Consider the following 25,017-nt stretch of genomic DNA (forward strand, 5'->3'; position numbering starts at 1 on the left):
CATATATCAAATTGAAGCTTAGAACCTAAGCTTTATTCTAATACAAAAGTGTAAAAATTCTTCATTAATTAACCACGTGGTCTTCATTTGAATTTTTAATTTGTAAACTTGATGCAGTCACTTTCATGTTATTGCGAAATATTCTCTTTGGTAAATGCCGTACAGTATGTACCTATCATGAGTTGTGACTTCTTGAGATGAGTCTACGCGTTTGAACATAACTGGATGCAGTCACTTCCATGTTATTGTTAACCATTCTCCATGGTAAATGCAATTCAGTATGTACCTATCATGAGTTGTGACTTCTTGAGAGGAGTCTACTCAAGTCTCTTTTTTCTTGTTTTTCTACATACGTTCTGGACCACAGCGCAGTGTCTGTTTCTTCGTTTCCTAACCGAGTTCTGGACGTACACAGAGGCATAGGGTTTTCGTTTAACGAACGTGCGTATATAAATAGGAGTACGTTTTTGACGACGACGACGTACCATGGTGTCCACAGAATTACACTTAACTTAAACATTTTGAAGATAATGATAGTTGAAAGCTTCCCTTCAAATATTACTTGCTGTGGTGTTGTAGTTTTTGAGAAATTAGTGAAAAAAAACTGTCAACGTATGACTGGGACCGAGTTGGTTTGGGACCGAGTTGACCGGGTTCGTTTTTGAGAAAAGATTGAAAAAACTGTCAACGTATGACTGGGACCGAGTTAGTTTGGGACCGAGTTGACCGGGTTCGTTTCAGGCGACGAGCGTGGACGACAAAAATAGAACGCCTGGGATTTGGAATCTTTTACGGGTGAAATCGGGGACCATAACCCTAAACTAACTAAAGTATTTCGCTTTCTTTTCGGAAATTATACCATGACATACAAAAACTCTTTGGCAGGAATACAAAAGCAGCGATTTTATTATTCTGACGTTTCTCTTGTGGTTGAGTGGGTCACTTGTATAGAGCTGCTTATAATAAATAGGCAAAACATTTTGCTTCATAAAAAAGCAGAAACTGAGCAGAATAGTGGCTAAATGTTATAGAGCTACTTATTATAATCAATAGGCAAATTATTTTGCTTTAAAAAATTTGCAGATGAGCAGAATACCTTGAATCACAACTTGTACTTGTATTTGCTGTGTTTAGCTGCTTTTTGTGTTTAAAAAGCTTTAGTGTAGTTTGGTCTTGGGCCAATGGCTTTTAAGGGAAAGAATCGCAGCGCTTACGTAATCATGGAATTGTGCTAACGCTAAGCGTATTTAACAGCTTAGCAAGGAATGCGTTCTTGAGCGTCACAGTTCCCAATAAAAAAACGCTACATTGACTAATTGTGCTCAACTCCTGCAAAACTTTCGCTGCGAAAACAACAGTGACTTAAAAATTTGATTTGCATTCGCAGGATAATACCCATGGTTTACTTACGTAACCACCAAACTCTAGGCCGGGGCAACTAGTGTGCTTTAGTGTTAAAGTCGCGACTACAAATTATTGTTTGAGTCACGACTACAAATTATTATTTGAGTCGCGACTACTACTTTTCTCTACTCTGTTATAATCGTGCTCAAACGTTGACCCGACTACCTGTCTGGTGAAACACTTAGTTGTGTTGCTTCTTACTATTCGCAACATATAATATAACGTGCGCTTGCAACACTTTGCCGCACAAGTCTTGAGAATCCGTAATTTATCTCGACAAGTGTCGTAGTTGGGTTTGAGGTGCGATTAGTCCAGTTAGTAAATTTCACTAGTCACCCAGGCCTATCATGATGGGAACTTGCTTATTAAGGTTTTATCGCAAATCGCAAAATTTCAAGAGAGGGCGCTGTTGAACCCACACAAAGGTATAGGCGTTGCGAGCGCGAGTCGTAGAAACTGGTAGATACCGCCCCATATTCCTTCCCAAAATGCATTGCGGTTCTGAATCGCGATAAACTTTCTGAAAAATCTTGTGCGAATGGGCCCAATGTAGTGCTCTGCTCTGGAAGCAAAGATTCAGTGCTTAGAAGAAGCAATGAATTCTGCGTTTACGTCAAGCAAAATACACTGCTTAGCAGGGATTTCTTTTGTTTGTGTGCTTCCAAGCTCGCACATTTTATTCCGCGCATGCACATTTAGCAGAAAATGGTGATCGTAGGTGCAGAGTTTGGTGGTTACGAGTTCAGTAAAATCCACTCGAACTAGATCAAACATCAAACCACCAACCAAATACAAGGATTGTATCATTAAGTAGTTTGTCACATGGCAATGGACTCTAAAGATACTGGCATGAACTCAAGAAACCAACCAAATCAAACAATCCTGAGTCAAATGCAAGTTTTTACATTATTCAACTAGGGACCACTCATCTTATATACCGCCCTCTATTGACAGTGAAAATCCTTGCAGCACCATATCACAAGAAGTGCAGGACCAATTTTTACACTGTCTGTAGTGAAGACTCCTTTGGGCATGGACATTAATTTTGAAAAACTGTGACCTCAAGTTGACCTCTACTTCCGGGTTAACCGGAAGTGGGACCATATCTCAAGAGTTACACAACCGATTTAAAAAAAAATCTTCAGTTATAGACTCCTTAGGTCTTAAAATTTGTTGGGAAAAACCGTGACCTCATTTTGACCTCTTCTTCCGTGTCAACTGGAAGTGGGACCATATCTCAAGTGCCATTGAACCGATTTTCAAACTTTTTTCAGTTTTAGACCCCTTGGGCATTGGAGATTAGCCTTAGGTTACCGTGACCCCATGTCGACCTCTACTTTCGGGTCAACCGGAAGTGGCATCATAACTCAAGACACTATTCAACATTTCAAATTTTTTTTCAGTTATAGGCTCCTTGGTCATTTTACCACATAATCTAAGCAAAAGAATACGGAACAGCTTTGTGTTTGTTCACAAACACCTAATGTCTAGTTATTATAGTGAACTTTTTTTGGTCATCATGCACACAACGAAACGGATCAACGTTTACCACTGTTCTATGTACATCTACGTTCTGCTATATACGGGTAACACAACAATTTGAAAAGTATTATAGTTTTTTATGCGGCAAGTGTTCATTGCTACCGGGACCAAGTTACCGCAAACTTGGAAACACGGACGTCCAATCAGAGCTTCTGAACATTTTCCTCATGGCCAATCAGCTTTTGTGCTCATTTTTGTTAAACAAGCAGCAGTTTTGTGTCGCTTGACTGGTGGTGTAGCTGACATGCCAACGCAGTCGCCCCTCAGGGGTGAAAATAGCGTGAAAAGAATATTTTAAGCGTGATTTCTGAGGGTGTATTGTTGATCAAAAATTGCACATTGGAGATAATCACAAAAGAAACACCAAACAGAGGGTAGAAAACTACACTGATGGACCAGGCTACCGGGGTCGAGCTACTGAATACACTGCTGCATTAGCCACACCTAAACCAATGAGGTCACATGGCGTTGTCAAACTACTGATTATGTGCTGAATAGTCAACATAATCACTTTTCAATCACAAACAGCTAGAAAATCTCAACAACTACCAGTAAACTTTCATCGTGAAAAATAACTACAACAACAACTTCGTAACCAGAGGGAGCATTTTGCGTTTTTGTTTTAAGGTAAGCTAACAATCTGTTGTTAAGGCCCTTATGTTTTAAACTATAGAACCTGTATAATGCAAGGGGGAAATGAAAAACGTACTTTTTTTCTAGCTCGGATTATTTTCTAAGTCAGTAAACACAGAACACCTCCAATCCAATCGAACTGTGGATGACAGATTTAAGGTAATATGTCTCGTTTTATTTATTAAGGTTATTGTTTTCTGTAGTATTGTGGTTTAACTTGTGCAATTTGTTTACATTTTAGTGTTTGATGTGTTGCTGTACAAAAGGATTTTAAATTTCATGTATCTTTATATACTTGACGAATGGACCATTCAATTCAATTCAATTCAATTCAACTCAAACACTAAACACAATAAAGTTCTGACCTTATTCGGATCATGTTGCCGAATTATCCTTTGAGCACGTTCTGCGTAGAGATGTGTTGAGTAAATGCCCGTGTAGTTCCTTGCTAGTTCCTCTTGCTCGCGAAAGTCAAGATCCTCACCCCGTTTGTGACTCAGGTGACCCCCACTTCCAAGAAGGATTCCTGCAACGAAGTTTAAACAACAGTCTCAATAATTTACCTCTTGGTTTAAAGGCAGTGGACACTATTGGTAATTACTCAAAATAATTATTAGCATAAAACCTCACTTGATATAAAAGAAATGGGGAGAGGTTGATAGTATAAAACAGTGTGCGAAACGGCTCCCTCTGAAGTGACGTCGTCTTTTAGAAACAAGTAATTTTCAACGAATTTGATTTCGAGACCTCAGATTCAAAATTTATTTTGAGGTCTCGATATCAAGCGTCGTGTGACAACGGTGTTTTTTTCTTTCATAGTTATCTCGCAACTCCGACTACCAATCCAGCTCAAATTTTTCACAGGTTTGTTATTTTATGCATATTTTTATGTTGAGATACACCAAATGAGAAGGCTTATCTTTGACAATTACCAATAGTGTCCATAAATAACAAAAATAATAATAATGATAACCAGTTTTTATGTAGCGATGTTCACATCTCAAAGTGCTTCCACCATTATTACCCCTGGTCACTGGGCCACTTGTAATTCATTTATTAAACCATCTCTTATCCCTTATGCGAGGACACAGCATACACATAATACGCTAAGTGTCACGGCCGAGTGGTTAAGAGCATCGAGTTCAAGTTTTGATGCCAAGTCACCGGAGTATGGGTTCGAACCCCAGTCGTGACACTTGTGTCCTTGCGCAAGATACTTTACTATAATTGCTTCTCTTCACCCAGGGGTATAAATGGGTACCTGCGAGGGTAGATGTTGATATTGTGAATGATACGGTTTATTGTGAAACGCGCTATATAAGAATTTGTTATCATTGTTATTAAATCAATCAGAAGAACCATATCTGCCTTCAAAGCCTACCCGTTTGCATACCCATCTTGCAAACATTTCACCAATCCCCTCTCATCATGCGAAAATCATATCGAACCTCGTTTAAAAGCAAACAATGTAGGAAGGAAATATAATTATGCTAACCTTTATGATCCAATCAATTAACCAACAATGTCACGCAAATTGACCGATGCAAAGGCTGGAAAAGCGTACGCTATACAATTATTGTTGCACGCTGTGACGGGGTCCATGGCGTACACCCGAGGGTGTACAGAACCATGGACCCCAATCACAGCGTGCAACAATTGTTGTATTATACCTCGGTAACATTAATATTCTTCTTCTCGAAGTTCTTTTGTTATATGGGTCTTTAAAAGTCCCTTGAAATTGAAGAGAGTCAGCTTGACGAATTTGAAGAGATAAGTTGATCTATAACCAAGTTGGAAGGCTCTTTGACCATAGGATTTAGTGAAAAGGGTAGTTTGAGTCAGTAGGGATTGTCCAGCAGAGCAAAGAGGACTAACAGGGGCGTATTTGTGTAGAACATCAGACTATACACAGGAGATAGGCAACGAATAGCTTTGTTTGGATGTGATGAGATTTGATTATACTTATTATTATTACTTATTCGTCCATTTCACAAAGAAGGGCCTACAATAACAACACTAGCAAACAAAAGTTTAGCTTCAGGAACAAAAAATACAATTAACATGTTTTGCAGACCTAAACCTGTATAGCCTACAGGCTAATTTAGCATTGGTCCTGGAAGAAGAAACATGACTTTCAGCAGGTTTGGATACAACAAGATGCGAATACTACATTGAGGATTGAGAATATTGGGCAAGGACAGGAAATGGGATCCATGAGGAAACAACAGGGAAAATGGAAAGAAAGAAAAAAGTTTGTAAAATAAGTGTTAATGCCGAGCATTTAGCTTGATTTACGAGGTGTGTTTTGATGTTGCTGTTTGTTAGTCGAACAGTCTATCTTGACCCTACCGAAGAAAGTATCGAATCCTCGGCGTGTCGGCCAGCAAGCCCTCTTGTAAAGTCCAAGATGCCACTTGCCGACCAAGTGAGTGGAGTAGCCGGCTTCTTTGAGTTTCTGAGCCACGGTGACCTCATCTAGAGGTAGACAGCTCGGCATGAGAGGCCAGATGATCGAGTGCTGCATACCGGTGTGGATCTGTCAAGAAGAGAGGTTGGAGCAAAGTTACATAGTTACTCAAGATAATTATTAGCAAAAACCTTACTTGGTAACGAATAAAGCCCGGTTCATACTTCCAGCGAATGCGAATACGAAGAGAATATGACGTGAATTTGACGTCACAATCCTCCTTTCGCGCATTCGTATCACATTCGCATTCGCAGGAAGTATGAACCGGGCTTAATGGGGCTGAAGTGACGTAGGTTTCGAGAGGAAGAAGTAATTTTCCATGAATTTGAGTTCTTTCACAGTTATCGCGCAACTTCGACGACCACGAGCTCAAAATTTCACAGGTTTGTTATTTTATGCACATGTTGAGATACACAAAGTGAGAAGCCTGGTCTTTGACAATATTACCAATAGTGTCCACTGCTTTAGGCCAAATAACGAAAATACCAGTTGATCGTCCCGATTTTTCAAAAAAGAGGAGGATGAGGGCCTTACTATTTACTATTTACTATTTTTTTTTTTTCAAGATGGCCGCTAAGTATTTAAAAATCAAACAGGCCACCAATTCTTCAATTTGAATCAGCCGCAAACTTATTTATACCTGAGGACCTGTGCATGAGGACCTGTGTTAACACTAACACTAACAGGGTCGGATATAACACTAAAAAGATTTGGTGGTAGGCATTCACTAATATTGTTTAATGAAACAGACGGTTACAAGTGTTCGAGAGCATCAAGTTAGATTCGGGAAAAGCTCATAGGCCAGTCTTTTTTTCTTTTTTCGAAATATAGTAAATAGTAAAAAAAAAAAAAAAAAAAAAGGATGCGGCCCCAGAAAAGGATGCGGGCGGGGACGATCAACTGGTATTTTTTTTTTTTTTTTTTTTTTTGGGGGGGGGGGCCTTAAAGGGCATTACTATTATGTAGTTTGGAGATTAATAACACCGATGTGTGTTAGTACTGTATACTCAGTACTTTCCCGAGTCCTGTGAAAAAAATATCACAGGCATATTACTCGGTGGGATTCGAACCTACGACCCTTGCAATTCTAGAGCAGTGTCTTACCAACTAGACTACCGAGGTTGCCCAGTAGCTAGAGGCAGTTCAAATCCTATGTGTATGGGTGTATTGGTAAAAACCAAAATGAATATTCTTTATTCCCCGATGCAAATTTAACATCTCTTATGGTTTGGAGATCTTTGGTCTTATAGACCAAAGAGCTAATGCAGTTGGGTAGTTTAAATTCAGTCAACATTTTCCACTGTTTGCTCCTCAACATCTTTCGCTTATACTTACTAAATTTGCTAGAGGCCGAGGAAATCATAAATCCAGTTTGAGGTTTCCGTGTAGAACCATATTGAATAGGGCACTAGACAATTTCAATTGAAAATGGCTAATGGGGACAGGGGATTGTACAAAAAAATGTCCTAAATCAGTCAAGTTATGTCTCGCTATTACTTTACCTGGTAACGTCCCGTCATCAGCTGAGTCCTCGTGGGAGTACATATCGGCTGCACGTAGTAATTCCTCAGCTTCACGCCCTGGTCGGCGAGTCCGTCCATGACAGGCGTTCTAATCTCAGAGCCGTGATAACCAATGTCATTATAACCGTAGTCATCCGCCAAAATGAAAACGATGTTTGGCTGCCTCTTTTTCGACGGTGTTGGCTCCTCGGGTTGTTGGACATCTACAAGTTGCCTGATAACCTCTGTGTTTTCCCGCTCCTTCACGATCACATTATAGCCACCACCACCGTCTTTGCTGTATTTTAGATAGCAACCTACCAATAGCACAACAGTGAGCGTCATCCAGCCCAATAACTTGCGTTGATTCATTTCTCTCTCTCTCTCTCTCTCTCTTTCACCAAAGAGCTCTCTAAACCACAATAAACCCCAACCCCTTTTCTAGATTATAAAATGTAGAATGTTCTCAGAAGCCTAAAATCGAACCAGCGATGTTATTTTCGCTGAAATGTGAATGACAAATCCTAGTTTTTAGCAGTACGGTGTCACGTATAGGTCTACCTTCGTTACGAAGTATGTCCGGAATCTTGTCATTGAGTGTCAGAAGTGACCTCATCCATAGAGCACGCGCGGACCTTTTCTGTCTCATTTATAAAGATTGGCTGTTATATAATAACGGTCGTGGAGCACTGATCTCTAAATAATAAAATAGAGTAGGTATATCAAACCACATAGTAACCATGATCACCACGTGAACGGTATAAGAGTTCAAAGTGTTTAAAAGCACTGTGACTAATTATAGTTGTTTAAGCATAAACATTCTTGGTAACGAGCAATGGAGAGCTTTTGGTGGTAAAAAAAACTTTGTGAGAAAGGACTCCCTCTGACATAAAGCGTAGTTTTCGAGAAAGAAGTAATTTCGCACTAAAATATTAACAGATTAAAGGAACACGTTGCCCTGGATCGGACGAGTTTGTCTATAAAGAGCGTTTGTAACCGTTTGTTATGAAATGCACATGGTTGAAAAGATGTTTAAAGAAGTAGAATACCATGATCCACACAAATATGCCTTGAAATTGCGTGGTTTTCCTTTTGCTTTGCGAACTAACACGGTCGGCCATTTATGGGTGTCAACGTTTTGACTCCCATAAATGGCCGACCGTGTTAGTCGACGAGGTAAAAGGAAAACCACACAATTGCGAGGCATATTTGTGTGGATCATTGTATTCTACTTTTAAAACACCTTTCCAATCATATGCATTTTATAACAAACGGTTACAAACGCTTTTCAAATACCAACTCGACCGATCCAAGGCAACGTGTTCCTTTAAGGCTAAAAACACACAATAATGTGTGCAACAAGTATGTTTTTCTTTGATTATTTTCTTGCAACTGCGATTACCAATTTGAGTCAGAATTTTCACCTATTTATTTTATGCATGATGTTGGGCTATAAGTAAACCAAGTGAAAATATTGGTCTTTGACAATTACCAAATGTGCTCAGTGCCTATAAAATACTACTTCATGTACAATGATTACGGCATGTTATTGTTACTCTCTAATTGAAAAAGAGTGAAAACATCACTCTTTACATTTCGAGTGGTCCCTCAAATAGCTCTTTAAAAAGAATGGTGGTTATTCACTCTTTTAAAGGGGTTTTACCCCATGACAGAGTGAAACATCACCCCCAAAAAGATGCAAACTTCAATCTAAAAGAGTGGAAGACCACTCTAAAAAGAGTTACCCCCCATATGACCCTTCAAAGAATGCTTTTGCGATCTTTTTGCATTTAGAGAGTATGGCATATTAAGCGGATCTCAGCCGCTACTTGATAGGCGACGTTCATTTTGTACCATTCCCAACGATATCGCAACACCAAACACGAATTATTGGAGAAGACATATTATCTGTATCACACAAACATCTGGATCAATTATCATTCTGTAGACTTGCCCAGTCCGTCCGAGTCGGCCTCACAGACATAGGTTCTTTATGTACGTGGTCGGCCTCCAAAACAATCCATGCAGCGCCCTCTACCGATGACCAAGACAAAAAACAGGGTCGCCAAACAAGACTACGGAAAATCCCCTACCCCCCCCCACCCCCCTCCAAAAGTGGAAAGGGAGGAAAAGAAGGAACTCTCTTAGTGTAAAAGAGTGAAAACGCATTCTTTCAAGAGCCATATGAAGGACAACTCTTTTTCGAGTGGTCTTCCACTCTTTTAGATTGAAGTTTGCATCTTTTTGAGTGATTTTTCACTCTGTCCTGGAGGGAACCCCTCTAAAAGAGTGAAATAACCACCACTCTATTTGAAGAGCCATATGAGAGACAGCTCGAAATGTAAAGAGTGGTGTTTTTCACTCTTTTTTATTTAGAGAGAAGGGTTAAACAAACATTGAGAATAAGACTTATTGCAATAACACCCACATTGCTTTTTGATTAGTTTAGAGTTTAGAGCGAGTCACATAAACCCGTAGCAAACGATGCACCATACCGTGGCAACCGAAGTACGATCCCATGGCAATATCCAATCGCAACAGCACATCTTCGTGATACCTCGACGTCTGAGCACGGATATGGGGGTGTTATGATTTATAATATAAATCAAATGCCTGTTTTTACTCGTGCTATGGTTAAAACTATACGACTACCTGGGTGATCCACGGAGCGTTTTACTTCAGTAAAGCCGGCCTCGGGTCGACCTATTATTTCCGTGCGTCCGCAACGAACCGTCGGCAACGCGCAGACAAATGCTCAGGTCACAGCAACTGAGAAATCGTGCGACTGCGATTGAATCCCGATCGTCGGGATCACGTCGTACAAGTTTGAATTGTTCTACTCTTGCGACTGTTAATATTTTTTAGCGCCGACTGTTTCAGATTGTCTTAAAATCATCACAGTTAAGCCCCATTATGTTACTCTCACACTTGGGCAAATATTGTTGCGAATATACATATCTGAAATTCGCGGTGAATTCGCCCAAAATTTGCGAATTGATTAGTGAATATGTTCACGTTCGCCCTCGGTCACCCATCGACCTGCCGTACCAATATTTTACGAATGCTTAACAATGCTAGCCAATAATTGCCAATGCCTTAAGCCCGGTTCATACTTCCTGCGCATGCGAATTCGAAGCGAATTTGACGTGAATTTGACGTCACACCCTCCTTTCGCAACGATAATTCGCAAGGGAGTAGAGTAGAGGGCAACTCGCAACGAATAATTCGCAGCATCAGATGAAATCTGCTCTACTCCCTTGCGAATATCGCTGCGAAAGGAGGGTCGTGACATTCACGTCAAATTCGCTTCGCATTCGCTCTCGCAGGAAGTGTGAACCGGGCTTCAGAGCTGGGCAACTTTCTGCAAATGCGAATGCGAAGCGAATGTTTACGTGAATTTGACGTCACACTTTCGCAGCGATATTCGCAAGTTACGAGTAATGGGGTGACTTGGTGACGAGTAATGGGGAGAGGTTGATGGTACAAAACAGTGTGAGAAACCGCTCCCTCTGAAGTGCCGTAGTTTTAGAGAAAGACGTAATTTTCCACGAATTTGATTTCGAGACCTCAGATTTAGAACTGAGGTCTCGAAATCAACCATACAAACGCACACAACTTCGTGTGACAAGGGTGTTTTTTTCTTTCATTATTATCTCGCAAGTTCGATGACCGATTGAGCTCAAATTTTCACAGGTTTGTTATTTTATGCTTATGTTGAGATAAACCAACTGTGAAGGCTAGTCTTTGACAATTACCAATAGTGTCCACTGTCTTTAACGGTGGAAATCGCTGTATCCTGACTGGGACTACGAACGATCCGGTCTCGCGTTTAACATTTCAAGGTAGAATATGAAATAATCTATCAATACATACTAATGGGAATGGTTGCCGACATTCATAACATGAAAATTGTCCGTGTTTTTGTGACTTGTTTTCTCTGTTTTTGAAGCCATTTTTTACTTACAAATTTCTCTTTGTAAAATTTGAGTTTCACCGATTGTTTTTATACATAACGACAGATATGCTCTTCGTTTCAATTTACTGGTACATTATTTTGGTTGAGAATTTTCAGAAAAGGCTGAAAATGACCGAATTCCAGAAGCCCTTTTGACTAATTAATATTCACATAGAGGTCACGCATGAAAAAACGCGGCATATCTCGGCAGATAAATAACAATGGGGATTAGTGTACTGCATGTAGACTGTACAAGGAAAGAGTAACCTTTTTGCAACCTTGTACAAAATTACGGCACAAAGTAAATTGCGGGCCACTTTGTAGGCAATGAAGCGTGTATGTGACACTGACATTGTATTGTTTGTAAACAAAACCACGTTTTTGCATCAGCGATCACCTGTCTACAGTCGGGCCAAACTTTAAAAAGTTTATGTTTCGCGTATGCGTTGAAACAAAGTCAGAGGTAAAACCTCGCACAGTTTTGAGTCACAATAGAAGAGTCACGATTTTTACTCACGTGTTGTCTTTATTTCTCCATTTACCATCACCCTGGAATAAATGTATTGTTTTAGCAGATCATGTGGAGCAAATAACCAGTGGTCAAAAATAATGAGAATCACCAGAGACTTACTGTACGTCAAAACATAAACTGGGTTTTATTTTTGTGTGACCACCCCAAAACCATAGACCTTTTCGCAAATACCGGGGCGCGCGCGTAAAGCTTGGAATTAGGTGCATTGTGGTCTAGCTGGTAGCAAAACTTGATGCGTATCTATCCCACAATGCACCTCATTCAACAGTCTGCGCTTGCGCATTGGTATTTGCGATAAGGTCTATTAACTCCGGGAGGGGCGTCCTCCCTTGGTGGTTTAGACAATCAAAACAAGTATGTAAGAACTGTGTGTGATCGTCGGCCGCGGGGTTGTTTCTACCACCATGTTCTAACAATAATAATATTGTGCATCAGGCCCTAGCCCTGGAGTGGTAGGACGTCAGGAATAATAGGTGAGTGGAAGTTAAAGGAACACGTTGCCTTGGATTGGTCGAGTTGGTCTTTGAAAAGCGTTTGTAACCGTTTGTTATAAAATTGCATTATGGACTCCATTCTTTCAGTTTCGAAAGGAGTCGGTGAATATCAGGGTCATTCTGATGTTGACAACCCTCGGTCTTATCAATCATAGACTAGAGTCCTTATGATCTACACACTAATCCTACCTCTATGCACAAACCAATGTTAATTTGGGGGCGTGGTTTGAAAAAAAGGGACAACGTTGTGTAACCGCGTGTAACCATGTACACAGCTGGTACGGGTTGTATTGACATGCCCTGTAACTGCAGCTGCAGTCAATCCGCTTTTTAAAAATTTACATATTTCTACCCTAGGCTAGATGTAAACACTTATCAAATGCAAATGTCGCTAAGTTTATAATTCTATGACTACTTTTTCTGACCTGTATTGTTGTTTAGATTTGATTACTGACAGGAATGGCCATGACTCAACCAAGGACAGCGTATCCGGCAACTTTCCTCGGAACATTTGGACTTCTCCTTGTGGCGTGCGTATTCCATCTGGTCCAATGCCAGCCACAACAACCAAACATCGTCTTCATTTTGGCGGATGATTATGGTTTCCATGACATTGGTTACCATGGCTCTGAGATCAAGACGCCTAATATGGACAGGTTGGCAGCGAGGGGTGTCAAACTGGAGAATTACTACGTACAACCCATCTGTACTCCAACAAGGAGTCAACTTATGAGTGGCAGATACCAGGTACCTCATATCAATTGCTACACTCCCTGTTTATTTAGGACCTACTGAAACCATTTCATTTATTCATTTCATTTATTCAATAGTTTATTAAAATTCTATTCAATTCGCTGCCAGCAGCAGAATTATACATGACCAGTTACATAGTTAAAAATTTGGAGTAAAACATTACATTACTTTTTAAAATGGCCAAAACCTTACACAGAAAAACTGAGAGGGAGAAGTACTGTACACTCTTATAGGGAGGAGAACAGTAATACTTAAAATTAATTATTTCAACTCCTTGGGAGTATGCAGCACCTGAAAGCAAATGGACACACTCAACAATCTTTACCCTCGCAGGTACCCATTTTCTTATGAGTGGCAGATTCCAGGTACTTGATTAAAACTTAAAAGTTTTTTTTTTGCCCATTTTAGTTTTACCAATAAAATGCGCTTCATTGTGGTTGTAGATTCACACTGGATTACAGCATTTCTTAATTACGCCAGAGATGCCAAGCTGCCTACCCCTCGATGACATCACCTTAGCTCAGAAGATGAAGGAGGCTGGGTACGCGACCCACATGATTGGGAAGTGGCATCTTGGGTTCTACAAGAAGGCTTGCTGGCCGACACGCCGGGGATTTGATACCTATTTCGGTAAAAAGGGTACTGGAAATGCCCAGCCGTCAATTTCACCAAAAGGTCATTCCGTGTCAAATCACCCAAAAAAAAGACAATTTTAAACCCTACCCTCTTTAAATGTGCTCAAATTTTTTTTATGGGGTAATAATGGCTCAACAAGCTCAAATTTCAATTTTCAGCTCTATCTGATAAACGGTTTTCATGCTACGGCATGCACTTTCTCGTTGATTTCGGTCAAAATGTGCCTGACCTCTGACATTCAAACAACCATAAATTGGTAACCATTGGGTCAAATTTGTTGAAATTGGTGTCTTTTGAAAGGAAATTGCATAAGCTTTCCAAATCTGCCATTACTTTTTTTGTAGGAACATGTTTAGGTTTAGTAACCTTTTGACCTTTACTTTGACCTTGGATTTGACCTTGTGGATCACGTGATCTGGAGATGAACTTCGGTGAAAATTTACTCCCATATGTTTTCTCAACAATATAAAAAAATTAGAGATATAATAATTTTGGCTTGCTTTCAGGCTCCGCTCAAAGTTGCCCTACTTGCCTATTCCTATTCAAAGTACATGTACATTACATACATGTCCATACATATGTATATCATGATGTTGCTAGAGGTCCACTAGCCTTAACTAGAATTAACTTCTTGAACCAAGTTTATTCAAAACCCACATGTAACCACATTTTTCCTTTGTTACGTCAAAATCTTCTTAAAGTGCTTTCCCTTTTTTTTTTTTTTTTGCATCCTGAACCTGGAACCTGGTAGGTTACTTAACTGGTTCAGAAGAGTACTTCACACATCTGAGAGAGAAAGCCTTGGACTTTCGAGAACAAGAGGAGCCTGCAAGGAATTACAGTGGTTTGTATTCCACACAACTGTTCACCCAAAAGGCACAAGGGATCCTTGAACAACATAGCAATCAAAGCTCGGATAAGGTCAGTTATCGTTGATAATTAATTGGTTTGTATGGACCCAGATTGCAGATAACTATGATGTCAGACACCTCACTCCATAACTGAATAATACCGAACTGACATGACTTGGATTCAAAGTAGTATTCTCTGTCATGAACCGGAAGACATGTATGCTTGCAAACTTTCACACGCCAGAAAATGTTTGCTCAAAATCTCCCTTTTTTTATAAGAGGTAATTACCCTAGAATGCCACCAGTGAATGAGCATGGAATAAATTTGGAAACCCTGGCGATAAATGGTTTAATCATGTAGTGAGGTATGCAGAGACGCCATGTTCATAAAACTCTTGCAGAGAGTGGTGGCTCTGAGAAAAAAAGTTTAACAACTCGTGCTTTAAAGTCACCTGGAAATAGAGTGCATGTTTCTGAACCAAAAAATAAATTTTTGAGTAATTGTTTTTAACGATTTATATGTTGAAAAAGAAAAGAAATTGTGTGGGGGTGACTCCACCTACCCCTTTTGTGACATCAATCGAGGCAGACTTTGCCTCGATCGAACATCGAAAAAAGACCGCTGCTGTCTAAAAACCCACCCGTATTCACTGTGCGTAACATCGCACGACACGATGCCCCCGTACACTATCCGCATGCAGAGGCCGTGAGGCCGACAGGCTTGTAGGGTCTGTGTTGAAGCCACTGACCTCATATTATAATAAGCGAAGAGTTCCCACGGTCAGCTCATTACCATAATGCCCGCAAAAGACGAGACATGTCTACATCACACACCACCACCACCGTGGACGTCAAAATGAATAATTCATTTGCCTCACATCTTGTGTTGTCTGATTGGTCTGACGAAAGATATACATATTCATGAGCTGCATACTAGCATATCCGAGAGCCCCCCCAATTTTTTCCACTTGTGGAAATTTTTCAATACAACACATCAAACCCGGAAGTTACAGACCCGACAAGGCTGTCGGCCTGACGGCCTCCGCATGCGGTTAGTGGTACGAGTGCGATGACTTGTGTGAACAGTATTCGTACGATGTGACAGTGTGTATACGGGTGGGTCATGCGGTGTGATCGCACACACCACGCACAGGGTATACGGGTGGGTTTACAGCGGCGTCTTTTCGGAGCGAATAATGCGACTGCCTTGAGCAAGGCTAGTCTTTTCCAGCGCTGTGCAGCAAACACTTAAAGCCGTCGTGCTTCAAGAATCCGGAATAAGCTATACATTTTGACATGAGGAGAAAAGTTCTATTCTAAAACATGACATTGACGCCATCCCAACAATTTTTCCAGCTAGTGGGGAAGTCGAAGAAGGTACCTGAAAGACGTAACGAAACCTAAAAGAGCATTGGCCTAACGTGAACAAAATCAGGTATTGTTTCAACTTTGAGGGCATGTGTTGGCACTGCATGCGATTCATCGCGCCTCAACTGACGTCACGAACAGCGCCCTCTTGGGTCGGGCTTATTTTCAAATTTGTAAATAACATGGAAACTAATTTTTTTAAACCTTAGTTAATTGTTTATCCATATTCCACTCATCAAAACACATAATATTTTAGTGACAAAAGCTTTATTTTGACAAAATACCACTTCCAGGTGTCTTTAAAGCGGAGCATTCTTCCAAAGAAGATCGGAGCATACCATAGAAATAGAACCCGGAGAACGCTGAGCTTGACCACCCTCTGTGTCGTCTGTGGACGCGGCGTACCAATACCGCGCAATACGCGCGTATGGCAAAATTATCATCGTGTGACACGCGCGTATGGCAAAATGGCAATATGTCAGCGCACATAGACCATTTCTAGTGTTTTCATTGGTCAATGATGATGTCATTGTATGGCAAAATTGTATGGCAAAATATTTTGCCATACACACATTACGAAAATGGCGTGTGCGCGTCCATAAAAATGGTCTCACAACGAAACCGCACGCACAATGAGACACTCAGCGTTCTCCGGGTTCTATTTCTATGGAGCATACTGATTGAAACAATAAATTGTTAAACCATCTGTTCTTCTCAGAACCACCACAACTAATTGAAAGTTGTAATTGTTTTCCCACCTTGCAAAGTTTCTAATCTTACTTGTTAAACCAAAATATGTTTTATCTACTGATTTGAACCCACAGCCCCTGTTCCTCTACCTGCCCTTCCAAGCCGTTCATGAACCTCTAGAGGTCCCTCCGCATTACACACAGCCATACGCACACATCAAAGACAAGCACAGAAGGCAATATGCTGGGATGGTAGCCTGCTTGGATGAAGCTGTAGGCAACATCACTCGGACCATGGACCAGCTCGGGTTGTGGAAAAACACGGTGCTTATCTTTTCCACTGGTAAGTCCATTCTCACAGTGATAGCCTTGATCAAGGCTGTTGACGTACTGTTCCCTGGCCCGGTTCGCGGCACACGCATGCAGTGCATACACAAATGTACATTACCATACATTGTACAGCGAGAACAGTATAGCGTAGTCGTGAGAACGGTCGTGTCTTTGTATTTTCAACCTCATACACGTGGCTCAAACAACAGCCTTGATGGGTTTGTAAAGCTTTATCGGAATTCCGATAAAAGGGTATTCATGATGTGGGCGTGTCATTCTAAACATTGGCCAATCACAGGCGCGATTGAGAACGACGTATTACTGCTAGCAATCATGCCACGTCCATGTTTGTGTCGGCTGTACGCTAGCTGTATAATGTACATGTACTGTACTACGTGCTTTTTATAGCAGTGTCGGGAGCGTGGTGTATATTAGCTGTGATTGTAAGGTGTCTGAATGCGCTGCGGGACGGGTGAGCCGGACATGACTCGCCCGGTCGGTAATGGTGTTGAACAACTTCGAACAACTTCCGTTGTCTTGCGTTTCATTATAACACGAGGACTAGCATCATAATTACAACGTAGCTGGTAGATTTGTCCCTGAATTGGAAGCTGCTGTACTATAAGTGTAACGTTGTAGTGTAGTACTAGTAGTATGGCAAGAGTTAGTTTGTGAAATTGAACTTTATTTGTAGTTGTTGTTCAGCCACACGCCATCTTATACCATCTGTCGACAACACATATTTTCGATCCCCAACTTTGATTTACCGCGAGAAACGTAATGAATAATATATGTCTACATTAAGACAAAATAAACAGCTGGGTTTCTTATCTCATCTGGTCTGTGTTTGTGCGTCAAGGGGATGGGGTGTGTTGTACTGTCATATGCCCAACACCTAAGAATTCTTACCAAGTAGCCATCTTGCCGGAAACCCATGACACCTGGATACTTTTTTAACCTAGTTCTCAAACACATTTCACATGGTCTAATTTTCTTCCTTCTATTTCTAAACCCATGATTGCATTAAACGCGGTTGTTATATTTTGTTGAAAGTTTCTGTAGTTGTGTTGCAAATTATGCACCACTGATTTCCAGCGACTTACAGTTTTGTTTTACTAGTAGGGATTTCTCCCTCGCCCGCCGCCATTATTGCAACTATACTACAGCCACTGCTTGTTTACAATACGTCGACGAGCACATGTGTGCGAGTGCTTGCAGAACAACGTTGTGATTGACATCGCAGCGAGAGTTTATAGGTCAACCAACAACCAATGAGAATGGGTTGTTAGTAAACATTAGCATAATAAGCTCCGCCCTAAATTTTGGCAGATACAAAACCATCAAGGCGCTACTTGGGAGGTACCCATGTACCGTAAGTGTACCGTATACAGATGGTACATGTACATGTACAGTACGTATGTGTACGTTCGCTGTACACGTATTATATGCACTGTGTTATGTATGGGGGTGCGCTGGCGGAATTCAGTGATGGGGACTGGGATTTTGCAGATCGCGGCTGGCTGTAGCGCCTTGATCAAGGCTATCACAGTGACTGTTTCAAAAGGTTTTTGCCTCTAACCTTTTCAGTGGCTTGCCATAATGGACCTATCGTTTTTGCTGGCCCTTTAGTCCACAGGTTCTTGTGAAAAAAAACACTGTGCTCATCTTTTCAACCGTGTGTTTCTCTGAGTGGTACTATGCTCTTAATTTTTTGGAAAGGGAATAGGGTAGAAATCATGATAGGTGAGTTTTTGCAGTCACAACCAATAATTAAGGGAATCAATGTGGGGTGAAGAGGTTTTCAACTAGTAGTTTAATCCCAACGAGGCCTGGTTCTTGATAATTTTACCAAGACGAAGTTGAGGTAAATTATCAAGAACCAGGCGTCTGCGGCTTAAAACCACTAGTTGAAAACCGATTCAACACACTTTGATTCCCATTCATAAATACCTTTTTGGTTAAAAGGCGCAATAAAGTAAGAAACTCTGTAAAACTTATCCGATTCCGAGTGCTTGAGCTCTGTATGTTTCCACCTCCATGGTATGTTCAGTATACATGTTGAATGTACATGTACGATGTCCGTACGTGTGTGTTTTCAAGTTCCGTTCGTGCGCATGCGCTGTTAGTCTTGGTGCATATTCGCTGGTTTCCCTTTGACACACAGCGCGGCCAAATCACCGACAGCGCCTGCATCGCCCGTAACAAGAAACATCTTGAATCAAGACTAGCGCGGACAACCGGTTATAAACACTGGTCATTATCAACGGTTTAAACACCCCCACGTGACACGCTCTCCACCAATAGGAATAGCGAAACTGTCTGAGGTATTTATGGATGCTGGTTTAATTACTGGCCAAAGACCGAGTCAGACCGAAAGCACACCCCATGTAATCCTTTAGTTTGTAAGATGTGAAGATTTACTTGCCATGAATGCTCATTGCTCATTACAGAGAAAGAACAATTTTTGGGAACACTTTTTCAGTGTGTAACTGTTTGTTTCTCCAAAACCATTTAAAGTAATATGAGGGAAGCGCAATTATATTTGTTTCATTGTAACGTATTATTTGGTGTAAAATTACTCTAAACAGATAATGGTGGCCAAGTTTATGCAGGCGGCAACAACTGGCCGCTCCGTGGTTGGAAAGGGAGCTTATGGGAGGGAGGCGTACATGGCGTCGGGTTTGTTAGCAGTCCACTGTTACCAGCTAAAGTACAGGGTACCATCACTAAAGAGCTCATTCATGTCAGTGACTGGTACCCGACACTCGTGGCTGGCCTTGCTGGAGGTAGTCTAAATGGATCAAAACTGGACGGATTTAACGTTTGGGACACGATAAGGCAAGTTCCACCATGGGGTTGAATCATGATTAGGGAGCCTATGGCAAAGTTGGTTTTAGGAGTACTTTATCTAATTATACATATTTTATCTACAAGTAATGCTTTAAAGTAAATAAAAAAATTATTTTTTGATTGACTGTTTTTTTCTTGAAATAAAAAAGGCTCAACTTTCATAGTTGGTTTTGGATTCTGAAATATCGTTTGATTTCTCTACAAAGTGTTCATCTACATACATTTCACCAAGGATAGACAATGATTTGTAGTGCATTTTCAATGTATCTCACACTCAGGTTTTACCAACTCTACCACATTTCCTTTGAACACTGTTTTTCTCTTCCCTGCAGCAATGGTTATCCATCACCTCGCCATGAACTGCTGCATAACATTGATCCACTGACGATCGTCAAACCAGCGAACGCTACAAAGGTGATGGGCAGTAAAATTTTCAATGAGACCATACGGGCTGCAATACGCTCAGGGGATTGGAAGCTCATTACTGGAGACCCAGGTAGGTTTGATCAAAGAACATGCTTGGTGCAGAGATCTTGTGTTTTACCCGTACACCGATGTGTGTTTACTGTTAAAGGAACACGTTGCCTTGGATCGGACGAGTTGGTCTATGAAAAGCGTTTGTAACCGTTTGTTATGAAATGCATATGGTTAGAAAGATGTTTTGAAAGTAGAACATAATGATCCACACAAGTATCACTCAAAATTGCACAGTTTTCATTTTATGTCATGAACTAACACGATCGGCCATTTATGGGAGTCAAAGTTTTGACTCCCATAAATGGCCGACCGTGTTTGTCGACGAGGTAAAACAAAAACCACGCAATTTCGAGGCATATTTGTGTAGATCATTGTATTCTACTTTTACAACATCTTTCTAACCATATCGATTTTATAACAAACGGTTACAGTACGCTTTTCAAAGACCAACTCGACCGATCCAAGGCAACGTGTTCCTTTAATCACTGTATACTCAAGTCGGTGTTTCACAGGACTTGGAAGAGCACAGAGTATTAACACACACTAGTGCATTGGTAAAACACAAACATTATATTTGTTAGCCCCTATGCAAATTTAACATCTATATTAAAGGAACACGTTGCCTTGGATCGGACGAGTTGGTCCATGAAAAGCGTTTGAAACCGTTTGTTATGAAATGCATATGGTTAGAAAGATGTTATAAAAGTAGAATATAATGATCCACACAAGTATCACTCAAAATTGCACGGTTTTCATTTTACGTCGCGAACAAACACGGTCGGCCATTTATGGGAGTCAAAGTTTTGACTCCCATAAATGGCCGACCGTGTTTGTCGACGAGGTAAAACGAAAACCACGCAATTTCGATGCATATTTGTGTAGATCATTGTATTCTACTTTCACAACATCTTTCTAACCATAACGATTTTATAACAAACGGTTTTAAAAGACCAACTCGACCGATCCAAGGCAACGTGTTCCTTTAAGATCAGAGTATTACAATGACTGCAATGTATTTATTTCAGAGAATTCTATATTAGTACCAATCATCAATCCTCTAGAGAAGTAATTCCTTTTTAAAATAAAGGCCAAGAAACCAACTATTCATGCTTCAGAATCGTTTGACATGACAAGCTTCAACTTTGTTCTAAAAGGAACATGGCAAGATTCTCCTGTAAAACTTTGTCTGAAAATTACAATTTATTCCAAATAACTCTGGGTGGTCATGGCTTTAAGGGTATATGTACTTTTTCCTAACAAAAAACACAGTGTCCACAGATATACATTAAACTTATTTCTCCATGGTTTGAAGTTATATAGTAGAAAGCTTCCCTTGAAATTTTACTTTTTACTGAGGTGCTGTAGTGTAGTTTTTGAGAAATGAGTAAAAGTAATAATTTTCGTCTCAGTTTTAGATGTAAAAACGTATTAACAAGTTATGGTTTTGGTATAATATCATAACTGGTTAAGGGGATTTTACATGCTAAAATAATTTTGGTCTCATGAGACCAAAACTATTTTGTGACTTGTGTTACTCATTTCTCAATAACTACACAACCTTAGTTAGTAATATTTGAAAGGAAGCTTTCCACTATCATTATATCCAAACCCTGTCAGTTTAATGTAAATCTGTGGACATTTTGAAAAAGTACCCGAATCCTTTAAATGGGTTACTTCTGCTGAGGTCACTTCCAATCATATTAATCCTTGGGGTTCTTAGAGCGAAGATTGGGGTTCCTTGTGTTTTCAAAGATAAATAATATTTGTCACAAAAAGGTTCAATAAAATTGGGTCGGTTATCTTGTGCCTTCATTCAATGGAGAGATACTTGATTGAGGGAGAGTCCTCTTTAATCTTAGTTTAGAACAGCTCTTTGTGAAATGTTTTTGTTTGTTTTTGTCAACCAACTGTTACCCACAGGAAACGGCAGGTGGATTCCACCTCCTGGCTCTGGAATCCAAGCCCACATACCAGCAGACCCTCCTGGTAAGATGGTTTGGTTATTTAACATCACTGCAGACCCAAACGAGCATCAAGATTTATCATCACAACGGCCAGACATTGTGGAGCGGCTGATGCAGAGACTACAATGTTACTATGATGGATCTCTTCCGGTGTTTTATCCTGGGAGTGATCCTCGAGCAGATCCCAAATATCATAATAACACTTGGAGTAATTGGGAATAAATTATTTGATTGGTTTATAACAACTTTAGAAGTTGTTTAAACATCAATATTGTATCCCATACCAATTGTAATTGGGAGTAATTGGGAATAAACTAGTCCATTTGTTTCTAACAACGATATGTTAATATTGCAGAATTGTTAATAATACTTGTCTAAGATCATAGATTTACATAAAACTTACACAGTCTAATGATGATGATAGTAGAAAACATCCCTTGAAATATTTCTGTCTGAAATGTCGCATTGATGCCACTTTTTGATGACTCAGTGAGCGCTTTATTAATTTGTTTTTTAATCGTTGTCATGCAAAATTTGTAATAGTTTTTTAAAACTATTTCCTCAAGACCCAGATGGCCGATGGATCTCCAACTTCTACAGGTTTGACAGTTTATGTATATGGTTGGTTACATGAATAGCCCTGGCGGCCTTACACTTTCGTTTTGTACTACAGTGACGTCCTGGACATCAGGGTACATTTCTTGGGCGGAAAATTTTTACAGCTTCATAACTCAAATCTTACCTGCAAGAAAGCACCAATTTCAACAGATTCACACTATATGGCAACATATATTTTTCTGCGGTGGGTTTTGATCGTCATTATATTCTTCACAAATCCGTTATTTTCATGAAATAATGCAGCTCCCAACGTTAAGGAATTCCCATTTTTGTTCGTACTCTCACAGTCTGCCGTGTGTGCGCAAGACGCACGACGCGCAAATTTTGAATTGTGTTGTTAACGCTGTGCAGTCAAGATACGGTGACCAAGAATTCATGCGTCTAAGCTTGCATCATGCGTCTTGCACGCGAATGTTTACGCGTACGCATGACAACAGACAACACTGTGAGAAAACGATCGAAACAGGAATTTTTTAACGTTGGAAGCTGCATTATTTCACGAAAATGACGGATTTGTGAGGAAAATATGAGGACCAAAACCCACCGCAGAAAAATGTATGCCGCCATGGAATGTGAATCTGTTGAAATTAGTGGCTTGTTGCAGGTAAGATTTAAGTTATGAAGCTGTGAAATTTTTCCGCCCCAGAAACGGGCCTCAATAGTTAGGACTCTGTTCCTGTGTACAGAGAAAGAGTCCTATATAGGGCTAGTTACATGAAGTGCTCACACTGCCAGCAACTGGTTTGCTACAAAAACCAATTCTGTAATTTTCCTTTAAAACAGGAATTTTGCTTTTACATTGATCAATGAAAATAACTTTTGAAAAAGTATGCAAGAAGAAAAAAAAGGGAGAAAAAGTGTGGTCACAAGTGGGCAACAAACAACATGTACCAGCTATGAATATAACACTATAAGCTCATAACAAAATGAACATGACAAGAACAAACATCAAAACAAGCATAAACATGGTTGTACAAAAACAATTCTTTGTAGATGGGTTTTTCCGTTTCTTGCCTGTAGTTGTTAAAAAAGGATTTGAGGGTCTTTCTGCTTAAACCTATAGTTGTAAGGTTTTTTAAAGATATTTTCTTTGTATACCTACATGTGAGGGTGTTTCTCTTTGATACTGATTTGTAAGGTTTTTAAGCATCTATTCTCGTATTTCTTTATTTGAAGGCACTGGACACTATTGGTACTTACTCAAAATAATTGTTAGCATAAAAACTTACTTTGATAGTATAAAACATTGTGAGAAACTGAAGTAACGTAGTTTCCGAGAAAGAAATACTTTCTACTGAAATATTGAATTTGATTACGAGACCTCAGAATTCGATTTCGAGGTCCCAAAATCAAGCATCTGAAAGCACACAACTTCATGTGACAAGGGTGTTTTTCTTCCATTATTATCTTGCAACTTCGATGACCAATTGAGTTCAAATTTTTACAGGTTTGTTATTTTGTTCATAATGTTGAGATACACCAAGTGAGCAGACTGGTTTTTGACAATCACAAACAGTGTCCGTTGTCTTTAAATATATAAAAATTAGTTTCAGAATGTAGTACTTAATAAACTCAGTTTAAAAACAAAAAAGTCTTTCAGATGGGACGTAGTGCCATAGCTCCAAAGTGTGGTGAAATGCACTTTAAAGAACACAGTACACTTATTATTAAGATATTAGTTTTTAAAGATAGTAATTTGTACTTGTAATATTCAGATTTAGCTGTAAGCATCTATTTTCATATCATGGTTATCTTTTCTTAAATATATAATAATTATTTTGGGAATGAAGTATTGAAATAAAAAGGGACAAAGGGCATAATTTGTAAGCTAAGGAAGAACTATTTTGAAAGGGAACTTAATTAAGGACAAACAGCACAAAATGTTAGCTAACCGAGTTCATAGTATTCCAATGTTTAATTTTCTTAAGAAAATATTGAGAACCCATTTTTGC

General features: G+C 39.9%; 2 protein-coding genes across 3 annotated transcripts in view; one reads left to right on the forward strand and one right to left on the reverse strand.

Moving 5' to 3' along the window:
• The window catches only part of LOC139934110 (arylsulfatase B-like), a 23,780-nt gene extending 15,322 nt beyond the window's left edge, over nucleotides 1-8,458 (reverse strand). Inside the window, exons 1-3 of the mRNA XM_071928396.1 lie at nucleotides 7,549-8,458; nucleotides 5,929-6,115; nucleotides 3,945-4,105 (exon numbers count right to left, since the gene is read on the reverse strand). Coding sequence (XP_071784497.1) covers nucleotides 3,945-4,105; nucleotides 5,929-6,115; nucleotides 7,549-7,920 — 720 coding nt within the window. The 5' untranslated portion in view covers nucleotides 7,921-8,458. The remainder of the gene's footprint in view (nucleotides 1-3,944; nucleotides 4,106-5,928; nucleotides 6,116-7,548) is intronic.
• LOC139934111 (arylsulfatase B-like) lies at nucleotides 3,176-23,194 on the forward strand. Of its 2 annotated transcripts, none has more exons than XM_071928398.1 (8): nucleotides 3,176-3,573; nucleotides 12,971-13,276; nucleotides 13,726-13,912; nucleotides 14,670-14,839; nucleotides 16,962-17,169; nucleotides 19,745-19,994; nucleotides 20,339-20,502; nucleotides 22,404-23,194. In XM_071928398.1, exons 2-8 carry the CDS (start codon nucleotides 12,989-12,991, stop codon nucleotides 22,667-22,669), a joined length of 1,533 nt encoding a protein of 510 aa, XP_071784499.1. In that variant the 5' UTR covers nucleotides 3,176-3,573; nucleotides 12,971-12,988; the 3' UTR covers nucleotides 22,670-23,194. The 2 variants fall into 2 exon arrangements, with proteins under 2 accessions (XP_071784499.1, XP_071784498.1); XM_071928397.1 differs by lacking the exon at nucleotides 3,176-3,573 and adding an exon at nucleotides 12,317-12,508.
• Nucleotides 23,195-25,017: the final 1,823 nt, after the last annotated feature.

Source organism: Asterias amurensis, chromosome 2 (genome assembly GCF_032118995.1).
Source record: "Asterias amurensis chromosome 2, ASM3211899v1".
Taxonomy (NCBI): domain Eukaryota; kingdom Metazoa; phylum Echinodermata; class Asteroidea; order Forcipulatida; family Asteriidae; genus Asterias; species Asterias amurensis.

Excerpts from the sequence above, each read along its gene's own strand:
- LOC139934111 (XM_071928398.1), top strand. The coding sequence starts at position 12,989 with ATGGCCATGACTCAACCAAGGACAGCGTATCCGGCAACTTTCCTCGGA. Across the intron at positions 17,170-19,744 it reads GGTGCTTATCTTTTCCACTG|ATAATGGTGGCCAAGTTTAT; the intron begins GTAAGTCCATTC and ends TACTCTAAACAG. Across the intron at positions 19,995-20,338 it reads AACGTTTGGGACACGATAAG|CAATGGTTATCCATCACCTC; the intron begins GCAAGTTCCACC and ends TCTTCCCTGCAG.